Below are 11,825 nucleotides of genomic sequence, written 5' to 3'. Positions count from 1 at the left end.
ATCTCGTTGGGGGTGCGGGGGGGGGGAAGCCTGGGTTGCTGGGATTGGTCTCCAGCCCCACACAGGCCTTTCTTCCTGCCTGTGGTAGTCTGGGGTCCTCGGCTTCTGAACCCCGAGCCCCCAGGGGCCAGAAAAGAAGCATTCTCCAGGCATCAGGGTCTCCCCCGTCCACTCCCAGGAGTGAGGAGGGGGGCGCCGCGTGAGCAGCCCCCAGCCAGCGCCAGGCCGACTGTTGCGAAACGTGGCGGAGGCGGAGAGCCGAGGGGAAAGAGAAGACCGCGGGATTTGAGCCCTTCCGCAGGGATTGAGAGATTCAAGGACATCTCGAAAAGGAAAGCCTGGAAACTGAGCCTGCTCTGGGACTCCTGACAGGGCTGGGACAAAATTCCTTCTTCCTTACAGCCCCAGTCCCAGTCTGGTTCCTTACTCCTTTGCCTCTCAAACTCGGCGGTTGAGGAGCTCAGCCAGACCCTAACCCTTCCCCAGCTCAGGCCTTCTCTCCTTAAGCCCAGCCAGAGAAACCTGAGTGGACCTAGGGAGTGAGGTAGTGAGGGGGTCTCCCGGAGAGAAAAAATCCGCCAGAGTTTTCCAGACCTTCCAGATCCCCGCCAGCGCCCCCTCCAGCGCCTCCGCCAGCAGGGGTGGGGGGGTGGGGGGAGCCTGGAGGGGGGCTACTCCTGGCAGGGGCGGGGATTTCCTAGGGAGAGGCAGGCAGGAAAGAATAAGACTTGGGGCTAGGGGAGGGGGCTCGGAAAGGGGCCGAATGGCTGTGGAGCCCCTGGCCGCAGGCTGTGAAGGTTGCCCAGGCGCCTGCCCTGCCCACCTCCTCCATCCCCCACCCCCAGCCAGGTCCTTTCCACGCCTCCAAATAGCTCAGAAATTGCTCTGCTGGACCTTCTGTATCTAGGTCCCTGAAAGCCTGTTCCAGAGGCCTTTTCCAAAAAGGGCACAAAACAGGCCTTTTCCTCTGCCCTGCTCATATAACATTTGTGGAAGCTTCAATCTTGCTTCTCCATGCCCTCAATTAACATCTATTTTCTATCCCAAATATCTGGCATAGAATACACCGTGAGGGTCATGCACAGGGATGCAGAGCAGTCCTCCAAGCCCATTGTGTCTGGGTCTACACACACACACACACACACACACACACACACAAAATTGCCTAGTTGCCACTCTGGGATCCCAGCATGGTGAGGTCTACTCGACTCCCCCTGGATCCTCACCTCCAGGCTCATCCCAGAGTTCCTAGCACCTTCACCTTCCTGACCCTCCCCCCTGTCTAGTTCTGTCCACCCAGAACCGCTCCTCCTTTGAGCATCCTGTCCACCTCTCCAGGGGTTGGGTTTGCTTCCCCAAGCTGACAGTCACCTCCTCAGCAGTAGCAGGGCCTTGGGGCCTCCAAGGAGAGGGACCTCGAAGCTTGGTTTAGAGAACCTGAGGTAAATCCCTTGGGATCTCCAACTTGGCCAGGGGCCCTCCTACCTAAATCTCCTTTCCTCAGCCATTTTGAAGATTGAAAGGCTCTGGGGGTGGGGAGGCAAGGCTATCCGTTAGTTTTTGTATTCTGAACAAGACCTCATCCTTCCTTAAAATTAAATACAGTTTAAAAGGCCATTTCAAGTGTTTGTTGCAGCAACAACCAGCTTCTCTACAGAGTAGAGAATCCAGCGGGTCTGAAGGCGGGCCGACAAGCCAGACTGCAATTCCTCCAAGTAGGCACCAGGTGTCGCTGTGGGCTCGTTGTCCCGGCTACCCCCCAATTCCAAGAACCATTTTTTTTTCTCCCCCTTCCCTCTCTCTTTCTCTCTCACTCCCTCTCCCCCTTGGTTGGGCTTTGCCAACATATCAAGATGCGTTTCGCCGGCTTCCATCACTAACCTCCCGGAGGTCATCAAGCCAAATTTATGAGTGGCCGCTTGAGTCACGTGACTCTATTTAAGGCTCCCTTATTTGGGAAGAGCGCATAGGATAAAGAAAGAGATATCTCCACCTATAAATTGTGCACTTTGGAGAACAAAAAACCCCTCAACTTCAAAGAGTCACAAATCACCCTTAATCAAAAAGGGTGCAGAAATTTTTTTTTGGGCCCTCCCCGCCATGAGCTCCTACGTAGCCAATTCATTCTATAAGCAGAGCCCCAATATCCCTGCCTATAACATGCAAACTTGTGGGAACTATGGATCGGCCTCAGAGGTGCAGGCATCCAGGTACTGCTACGGTGGATTGGACTTAAGCATCACTTTCCCACCGCCTGCGCCTTCCAACTCTCTCCACGGGGTAGACATGGCTGCCAACCCCCGGGCTCACCCCGACCGCCCCGCCTGCAGCGCCGCGGCCGCTCCGGGACACGCTCTGGGCAGAGATGAAGCGGCTCCTCTGAACCCCGGGATGTACAGTCAGAAGGCGGCTCGCCCAGCGCTGGAGGAGCGAGCTAAGAGCAGTGGGGAGATCAAAGAGGAGCAGGCGCAGACAGGGCAGCCCGCCGGACTGAGCCAGCCACCGGCCCCGCCACAGATTTACCCGTGGATGACCAAACTGCACATGAGCCACGGTAAACTTTAGGACTTCATTTTGCGCGCTCGGGTCCGCCTGGGTTTTATAGGCCATGCGGGGCAAATAAAGAAAAAAAACCTGCGGCCATAAATTTTACGATCCAGGCATCAATGGCTCGTAAAACTGTCCACTAAAAGGCTTAGAGGCTGTGTGCGCCCAAATTTACGACGACATAATTGGATCATAGGAACAAAACGTGTATAAAAGGCAATATTCAATTTTTGGGGGAGAGGGAGGGAGTTAAAAAAATAGAGGGATCTGAAGGGTGAGGAGCGCGGGGCTCCAGAGCGGGGATCCCCCCGCGGCTCCCTCCCTCCCTCCCCTGTGGAGCCGGCTCGGCCGGCGCTGGCCGCTCCGGAGGATTCCAGCGACTCGGGAGGGGCGGGAGGGGGGTCCCCGGTGCTCGGATCTCGAGGGTGCTTATTGTTCGGTCCGAGCCTGGGTCTCCCTCTCCCCCCACACCCTCAGCCCCTCCGGCTGCTGAGTGAAGGCTGCGGCGGAAAGTTTCCTGCCAGGGCAGAGGCGCCTCTCCCGGGGCCGGGCCGGGCCGGGCCGGGTTGTGCTGGGCCGGGCTGTGCTGGGCTGGGCTGGGCCGGCTGGGCTGGGCCGGGCTGGGCCGGGCCGGGCTGGGCCGGGCTGTGCTGGGCTGGGCCGGGCCCGCCTGCGGCCCGCTGGGCCTGTCCTGTCCGGCTCGCCTCCTCTCCCTCCGTTGGCGGGTGGGGGCCTGGGCTGGGGTCGGGACGCTGGGGCGCTGCACGTTATTCACCCCTTCCTGGCTTGGGGGGTTTATATTCCAGAGACGGACGGCAAGCGGTCCCGAACCAGTTACACGCGCTACCAGACTCTGGAACTGGAAAAAGAATTCCACTTTAACCGCTACCTCACTCGCCGCAGGCGCATAGAGATCGCCAACAACTTGTGTCTCAACGAGAGACAGATCAAGATCTGGTTCCAGAATCGCAGGATGAAGTGGAAGAAAGATTCCAAAATGAAAAGCAAAGAGGCTCTTTAGAGGCAGCGGGGAGGCCCGCAGATAGCGCCCCGAGCCCGCTTTGGTCCCCGCGCCTTTCCTTTTCGGTTTTCCTCTCTCTGTATTTTGGGGCAAGGGCGGGGGCTGCAGCACCGGCTCCGGGGCCTCACAGACAAAAGCGCTTTCCCTTGGCATTCCGCATCCCCACCGACCCCAGGTTCCTGCGGGGCTGTCCGCGCCGCGCGGACTCCCCTCAGTTCTGCTCAGCACCGGAGGTGGGGGGGGGGCCAGGGCAAGCTCCGCGGGGGCTCCCCAGAGGGCTGTGGGAGACGGGCTGGTGCTGAACAAACCGGGCCTGGGCCGCCTCTTAGGTTCCCAGCCCCAGAACGGCCGGCGGGAATTAAGGGGGGGTCCTGCGGGGGCTCCGGGCCCCACGCCCCGACCCTCCGGCCTCCCCTGTCCTTTGTTCCCGGCTTAGGCTGGCCAGGCGGCTGAGGGCTGGCGAGAGTGGCTATGCTTGGGGGAGTCCGGCGCCAGACTCGGGGTGCTTCGTTGTAGCGACTAAACTCCATGTTCGGTTTTTTAATGATTTGCATATGAAATGGGGGGAGATGACTGAAGGTCCGCCTAGGGCCCCCTTGGTGGCCCTAGGCTCTCCAAACCTTCTCACCCATCCCTAAGCCCCGTAACCTCTCCAGCCTGCACCCTCTGCATGCCTTCTCAGGCCCCTCTGCCTCAGACCACTAGCTAGCTCAACCATGGGGGTTCCCTGCCACTGGACCCCAGCAAGCAGTCCTAGAGGTTCCTGGCTGCCCACTAGTCCCTGCCACGACTCTCTGTGCCCTCCTGCCCCATCACTGTTGTCCAACTATTTATTGACTCCAGGTCTTTCCTGAAACTATATTTTGTCATATCAAATAAAGACAAAGAGAGAACAGGACTAAAGATGCAGCGGTGCCTCTCTGTTTGGGGCATGTATTGGGTAAAAGTGTCTAAATGGTCTGTGGAGTATAGGGGAGGCCCACAGCCTCTCAGCCTCTTTTTAAAAAAGAGTTTTTAGGAGCTTCTAGAGGGATTGAGAAGAGGGAGGTGAAATTGAGCTCCTTTCCAGATCCCTGGTTCGCAGATGGGCCTTCGGGGGAAAGGGGAGGGCACCTAGGCAGTCTGTACTGGCTTTTCCAGTACTGTGGCTCTCCAAGGCTTTCAGGCCTCTGCACCCCATTCCCACCTTGGCTGGGTGGATCTGAGGCCTCTAGACTGGCAAGCGGCCCCCACTGCATGCCAGAGCTAATCTGCCGGGCCTGGAGGCTCCGTGGTGCTCATACTCTCCAACCTGGGCCTCTGAAGATCTCTCCCAGAGCTAGGTGAGGGGCCTTGCTGGACATAGAGGGAGGGCTGAGCCCTCAGCCTAGAGGCCCATTTGGTCCCAAGAAGGATCCTCAGAAAGAGTTGGTACTTCTTGGTGAAGGGGTCTGGGGGAGTTGGAGGAAGTGTGTCTCAGCTTTTTAAGATCCTGGGGGAGATGGGAGCAAGGAGGGCAGCCTACAGTGTACCTGCCTGGCAAGAAATGCGCAGACTGTTTCCCCCACTTCCAGGGCCTAAGGCTATGCAGGACAATTAGCTGGGAAAGGAGCTGCATAGACTGGTGCCTGAGTTCTGTCTGTTTGCCATCATTTGTCTCAGTCTCTGGGATTTTGTGTGGAGGGGGAGGGTGGGCTAAAGGGAGAGGGGAAAAGGCAGATAATTCAGGTGGTGCCGAGGCTGGCTGAGGCCCACGCTCTGCTCTGCTCCAGGCTCCTGGGATGGGATGGGGGAGGAAGTACTTTATAGGAGAAACAAATGTGGGAAGGGTCCATAAAACTTTACTGCATTTCCTCTCTCGCCTCCCACAATGGGGGTGATTTCCTGGAGCCAAGCCTAGGCCCCCCACACTGGGGGAGGGTGCGGTTAAGGAGCTGGGCTAGAAGGCTGCTCTTACAGCCAAGAGGGAAAGGGAGCAGAGAGACTCTGGGGAGGGGCAAGGGGAATATTTATGATTATTAATGCTGATGCTCCTTGGATTTATTATAAGGACTGACTTCTCTGCATCCCACTGCCTAAGCTATCCATCTGTCTTTTTTTTTTTTTTTTTTTTAACCCAGGAGTCTTTCCTCACCCCGTGGCTAGCACGTAGGAGGTCTCAACAAATGTTTATTGATCTGTGCCCATTGCTACACCCTTCCCTTCAAACGGCACTCAGGCCAGGTTAGGGCGCTCGTTGCGTCTCTCCCTGACTAGCACACAGCAGTCTGCCCAACCTAGCACCACCTAGGCTTCCCTCTCAATCTCTCTCTCTCTCAAATAAAATGTGTAATTTTCTTCAGGGAGTTATTTTAATTTTTTCTCCATGCTGAGTAAAACTATTGGGCAAGCGGTGAAGCGTGGAAAAGCACTGGTGTCTCCAGTGGGTAACAGTTAACTAAGAAAGAGGCCGTGGCGCCCGCCATCATGCACGCCAGCATCCCTGGCTGCCGAGGCCCGGAACCTCCTCCCCAGGGGACGCACTGCCCCAGGGGTAGAACGAAGGGCTTGGCCGGTCCCGGGGCAAAGTTGCTCAGACCCGCACTGCAGGGCACACCAGCCCCACCTGGCACGGAACGCCTCCTTCCTGCAGTGTTAAGGCCTCTTTCCCTGGAGCAGCTGGAGGATTGACTCAAGTTGGCCAGGCTTGGGTAGACGCAGCCGCGCCTGCCTGCCCCCGCCCCTCCTGTCAGTCTGCAGGCCTGCCCCAGGCCGCAGCCTCTGCTTCCGCGGCCTCAGCAGCCACAACCTAGCCAGAGGCCTCGGACACACTCCCCGACGCTGGGGCTAGGTACGGCCCACACCCTTGCTTTCTCCCAGAGCAGAGGCTTCTGCTTTGAAGCCTGGGGGCGGGGGGTGGCAGGCGGGAGGGGGTTCTCCCACCGGCCAGCCTCCTGGAACAATCTCCAAGCACCAGGATTTGGCATTGCTCTGGGAAAGTTAGTGGAGGGGCTTCTGGGTCCCCAGCAGAGACCATGGAGCCTGCCTCCCCACTTTGCCCTGAAGCCCACCCCCTCTGGCAGCCAGAAAAAAAAAGGGGAAGAAGCATGACTTACCTTCCCGGGGGAGTGGGAAGAGGGGGACACGACCCACTCTGAGCAATTAGAGGAGAGAGGAGGAAAAAAAAATAGGAGGAAAAAATATCAACACGACCTCGAAGGCGACAGGTCCTTATGGAAATAAGTAAGTAAGTAAATAAATAAATAAATAAGGATCCACCCTCTCCCCCCTCCCCACCCTGCAAGGGGGGTGTGGGGGTGGGGCAAAGGAGCAGCACAAGGGCTTTTTAGTGTAACTGAGCATTAGAGAAATACGCACGGCTTCTATGTGAATTTAGGAGTTTGAAACTTTTGGAGGTTATTTATGTGAATGGCCCGAAGGCAAGCCCGTGAGTGGCTCTTGGGGGACCACGTGATGTCATTAAACCAAGTTTTATGGTGTAGGGAGAGCTGACAAACCCACAATATATTTACATCATATATAATCTTAACTGTCCAGCCACGCAGCTGCTGGTGAGGTTTAATGCTAGGACAGAGGGCCTGGCAGTTAGAGGGGATTACGGCGCTGGGGATGATGGTGAGGGGTTACATCTTCGCAAATGAATCCCAGGCGAACGCTGTAAGTTAATTTTCTCTCTCTCTGACCCTTTCTCCCGTTTACCTAATCCCCCCGCCCCATGATAGAAGGCTGTTCCCACTCTTTAAGGGGAGGGGAAGAAGGCCTCCCCGGGCATTCCCAGGCTAGGGTGGAAGAAGAAGAGTAGAAGCCGCTGGGAGGTAGGAGGATGGGGGAGCTTGTCCCCTCTGACCAGCCCTCCCCTCCCTGCCCTTTATTCCCTCCAGCTGCAAGTCAACTGCGGTAAAGAGAGGCCTGGGTTCTTCAGAGCTTTGCCAGGTCTCCCTGACCCCCTCTCCCTCCTCAGTGGGGAAGAAAGACTGCGGCAGACACATGGGTGTTTGGTGTTTTGTAAGAGTGTGCAAACTCTAGGCGCAAGCGCAAAGTGCCTCTGGGGCACCCCCAGCCTAGGGAGGGGCCGGTTCAGCCCTTGGGCCAGTGACTCAGAGTCCAGGAAGCTGGAGAGGGAGGCCAGGAAGGAAGGCTTTGGGACTTCTGAGCCCCCAGGCTGCGACTGAAATGGCAGAAGCATCTTAAAGGTAGCTGGTTGAACCCAGAGAGTCCCAAAGCATTTTCTCTTTCCTAACCACCAGGCCTGGTGGGCAGCTGTCCCAGCGTCTGTAGTCTGGGGTCTTAGTCTGCCTGGGGCCAGGGTGGTTTCATGCCTCCCTCTAGCTGTTGGGGTCTTTCCTGGCATTCCCAAGCCCTTGCCTGAGGTAAAAGGCCCCGGAGGCCCAGAGGTTCCCACTGTGAGTGGAGTGTAAATGGGTGGGAGAGTGGAGGCAATGTCTTTACTAGGCTGACCAGGAAAGCCCCCCAGCTCTAGGGAGAGAGTGGCCTGGGGGTGGTGGTGGAGCCATCAGGGCCCAATATGGGCATGGAGTTCTTCAGCCAGTCTCAGGCTCGGCCTCCCTAAAGGTTTCTAGGAAGGAGAAGCCCCGCGGCAGGCACGGGAGGCACGTGTCCTCCACACCTGTGAGGCACCCCCCCCTCCCCATGCGCCACCCAGAGCTAAGCCAGGACAGCGGCGACGTAGAAACTCAGGCTTCTTGAAGGGGTCGACCGAATGGACTGAATCTGGAGGGATTCCGAATCAGGGTGGAAGGCGGGCCCATGGAGGGTGACTGGTCCAGGCCAAGGGAAAGGGGAGGAGAGCGGCCGGGGCGAGCCAGGTCTGCGCCTTCCCAGAAGGGAGAAGGGAGGACTGCCCTGGGGCGCGAGGGGGTCTGGACGCCCGCTTTTGTGGAGAAATGCTGTTGGGGGGGGGGGGGGGAGGACGCGGTTAGTGTGCCCCTGCCGCCCAAGGGGACTGAGGAAGAAGCAGGACTCAAGCAGAGACGGAGAGCCCAGGCCGACTCTGGGAGGGTCAAGGGGAACAGAGACCCAGAGACACGGGCGCCTGAGCCGATCTCCAAGCCCGGCTCTAGCGGGCTCTCGCCTGCGTGAGGAGCGCTGGCGCGGGATCCGCGCGGGGCCGGCGGCGGGGGAGGGGGGGACTCCCCGATGCCATCCCTCTGGGGACCCCTGTTCCGCACCAACACTGGGCCTCCCCACCGTCGTCCTCCCCACTCCTTTATTTCCCGGGGAAGCGTGAGGATCCTAGAAGATCTCCCCAGGAGCCCATTCCAAAAGTTAACTGTCAGGTTCTCCCTTTCTCATAATCAGCCCTCTCCACTCTCCCCTCCCCATCAGTCTGATTTGGGGGGTTCTGGAAACTTTCCATTCAAGCCTCAGGGAGATGGGAGTTTTCCTTGCTCTCTAACTTGACTCTTCCCCTCCCGCCGGCTCCCCATGGCTTTAGGGAGCGAATCTAATGGTCTTCAACCAAGAATTTAGCTAGGGCCAAAGTCCCACACCCAGGCAAACTCTGCCTTCCCGTACTCCTGGCCAAAGCGCAGTCCCGTGGAGAGGGGTGTGTGTTTCTGTTTTACAAATTTACACAGCGTCTCTTAGGGGTTCTATGACTTCCTCATCTCCTCTTCTGTTTCTTAGGCTCAAAAGTTCCATTTAAATATCACCCCCTCTTCCTGCCTCAGTAATAATAGATCGTCCTTCCTCTCAAATAATCTGTCTGGGCCAGTTTTTTACTGTTTTGTAGGACAAATACATAAATGGAAGAAAGAAAGTATAAATTGGGCCTGAGACTCTTGGTTTTCCACCCCGCCCCGCCCCCGCACTCGATTTTGGGGTCTTCCTGGAGCAGGAGATGGGCGATCAATCAAGTGCCAAGGTGCCCCAGTCAACCCGGGAAGCTTTTAATTTTGTTCCTAGGTCTTTAACCCTGGAAAAGGTCAAACAACCAATCAGAAATGGGCTAAGCAGGGTCACATGGCCCCCACCAACCAATCAGCCAAAAAGTACTTGGGTCTCTGTCTCGCCCTTCCCCTCAATTCCTCTTCCTCCATCCCTTCCTTATCATCCCCCTTAGCTCCTGGGTCCGCCCTATCTCAGATACACGAATGGGAAAACCGATGCTAAGAATATTCTAGCCCCTCCCTTTGTCCCTGAACTAGTTCTGGGGAGTCTTTGGCTTGCGTCCTCTGGTTCTAACAATGTGCCTCGAGGTCACTCTCAGTTGTACAGGGATCTGAAGTTGTGGGGGTGTCCTCTGGATCATTCCCATATTCACGGGTGAGATCCTACCCAATTCACTGGGCTTTATAGATGTGGACTCTAGATCAGGGTGTACAGTAGGTGTGGATATGAACTTCAGACCCGAATTCAAATTCTGACGGTCATTATTCCCTGAACACCTACCTTGTACCAGTTTTCATTCTCTTCTGATCCTCCTGGGGGCCGGTGGGGGCGATTAGAAGAGACCTTTTGTGATTTATCTTTCTGGAAGTGCCCAGGAGCCATCAGCTTTATCAAATGACCTCTGATGTGGTGGGGGAAGGGAGCAGAAGTAGAGACTTTTTGAAAGTGGTGTTTGGTACCTTTAGTTTGTTGAATAACTTTGAGCCAGTTGAAAAAGGGATTTGGAAAAAAGAGTGAGCACAGAAAATCAGCACCTCCCCTGATATATTATAAACAGTTGATGAATTTAAGTCCCTTTCCTTTGCTGCATCATCATCATCATCATCATCATCGTCATCATCATCATAAACAACTAAATGATGATCCTGTGTTCTGGCCAGTAGCTACCAAAGGACACAGACACTGAAGGTGTGGATTCCTGTGTTTGTGTTTATATGGGTCAAGTCAGAACAAGCAGTGGGTGAGAAACTATTTCTGAGCAACAGCATCTGATGGCACAGAAGCCGTGCATGTGGGACGGAAGTGCTTGTGTTTCCTGAACACCTGGGCTGGGCCCTGAGCCAATCCACCCGTGGGTCCGGACCCAGACATTTCTCCCTCCAGGACCCTCCGGTCTCTAGGGGTTTGTTCCATGGTTAATTTTATGGTTGAGTCCCCCTTCCCTCCCCTTCTCCTCTTGATCTTCTACCTCCTTGAGATGACGGAGGGGCGGGAGCTCTGATGGCCTATGCCACCCAGACCTCTAAATTCTCTTTGGGGGCATCAAGTGTGCAGGGGTGGAAGGAATAAGCCAGTATGAGCTGGGCTTTGTCAGCACCCCTCTGCTCGTTAATCTTCTGAGTGGGCCTGATTTGGGGACAATGCCACAGCACAGATGGGAAAGATTGGGATGAGAAGTCAGAGGAAGGGCAGCTCTTCTCAGAAGCCAGGGAGCCCCCACTTCCCAAATCAACTTCAACCACACTGCACCACTGACCTCTTTCATGAGTTAGAATTAAAGCACGCACATTTATTTTTCCCTGGTAGATGGTGTGGTAGTCTTTGAGACCAACCTTCACCTCCAGTGTGGATTTCTCACACTGGAGTTTCCAAATCTCATGAAGTGTGGAAAAAGAAAGATGGGAGCTTGCTTCTGTCCAAACAGACACTGGGAGGAGAGATTGTATTGCTTCAATCCCTCCTGATACCCATGTGAACTTTATCTGTCTCTTTGACTCTCCCTTTCTGTGTACAAATGATTTGGGCTGAGTTTTTGAGCTGAAACATCATGATCCTAGGCCTCAATTCTCTGTTTTCTTTTGCTGGGGATGCATGAGTTATTCTGAGCCTCCTGCTCATGGGACTGGAGACCCTGGAACTCTTTGAGATGGAGAAGAGGGACAATCCATATTTAAGACCCCCAAAGCTAAGGCTTTCTGGATTAGAGATTCAATTTAAGGAAGCAAGTAGACCGCTGGAGGGCCAAGAAAATCACATTCCCTTTTTTTGGGTCCTTGTAACCCAGACTAGTGTGTCTGTATATAACCCTTGGCTGCTTTGATGGGACTCCAGGAACTCAAGGTGTCTAGACTGAGGAACTGGGGTGATAGAGATCTCTTTGTCTTTGAGTCCTACAGAACCCTGGGATCCATCTTCCTCTGCCATTCCTAAGGGTCACCGAGGGGCAAAAGGAAAACAGAGATACCCAGGAGGATTCACTGTGTGTGTGTGTGTGTGTGTGTGTGCGCGCACATGTGAGAGGGGGTGGGTGGGTGGGATGCAATCTGGGACTTGGGAAAGTTGGGCAAGGTAATCCAGGACCTTGTTCAGCCCCTGATGACTAGGCCTTAAGATCTACAATGAGAAGTTGAATAGGAGACTTATGCAG

General features: G+C 55.6%; 2 protein-coding genes across 5 annotated transcripts in view; both read left to right on the top strand.

The window, feature by feature from the left end:
• HOXC4 (homeobox C4) overlaps positions 1–11,825 on the top strand; it is a 60,282-nt gene that overhangs the window by 35,658 nt on the left and 12,799 nt on the right. The gene's annotated exons all lie outside the window — the stretch shown is intronic.
• On the top strand, positions 2,101–4,474 carry HOXC5 (homeobox C5). The gene is made up of 2 exons (XM_025883313.2): positions 2,101–2,554; positions 3,354–4,474. Exons 1-2 carry the CDS (start codon positions 2,101–2,103, stop codon positions 3,566–3,568), a joined length of 669 nt encoding a protein of 222 aa, XP_025739098.1. The 3' UTR covers positions 3,569–4,474.

This window comes from Callorhinus ursinus, unplaced genomic scaffold, assembly GCF_003265705.2.
Source record: "Callorhinus ursinus isolate GAN/ISIS: 27379988/994484 unplaced genomic scaffold, GSC_fseal_2.0 scaffold44, whole genome shotgun sequence".
NCBI classification, from domain to species: domain Eukaryota; kingdom Metazoa; phylum Chordata; class Mammalia; order Carnivora; family Otariidae; genus Callorhinus; species Callorhinus ursinus.
The sequence above is the reverse complement of the archived record's forward strand: the minus strand, read 5'-3'. Positions and strand labels throughout refer to the sequence as shown.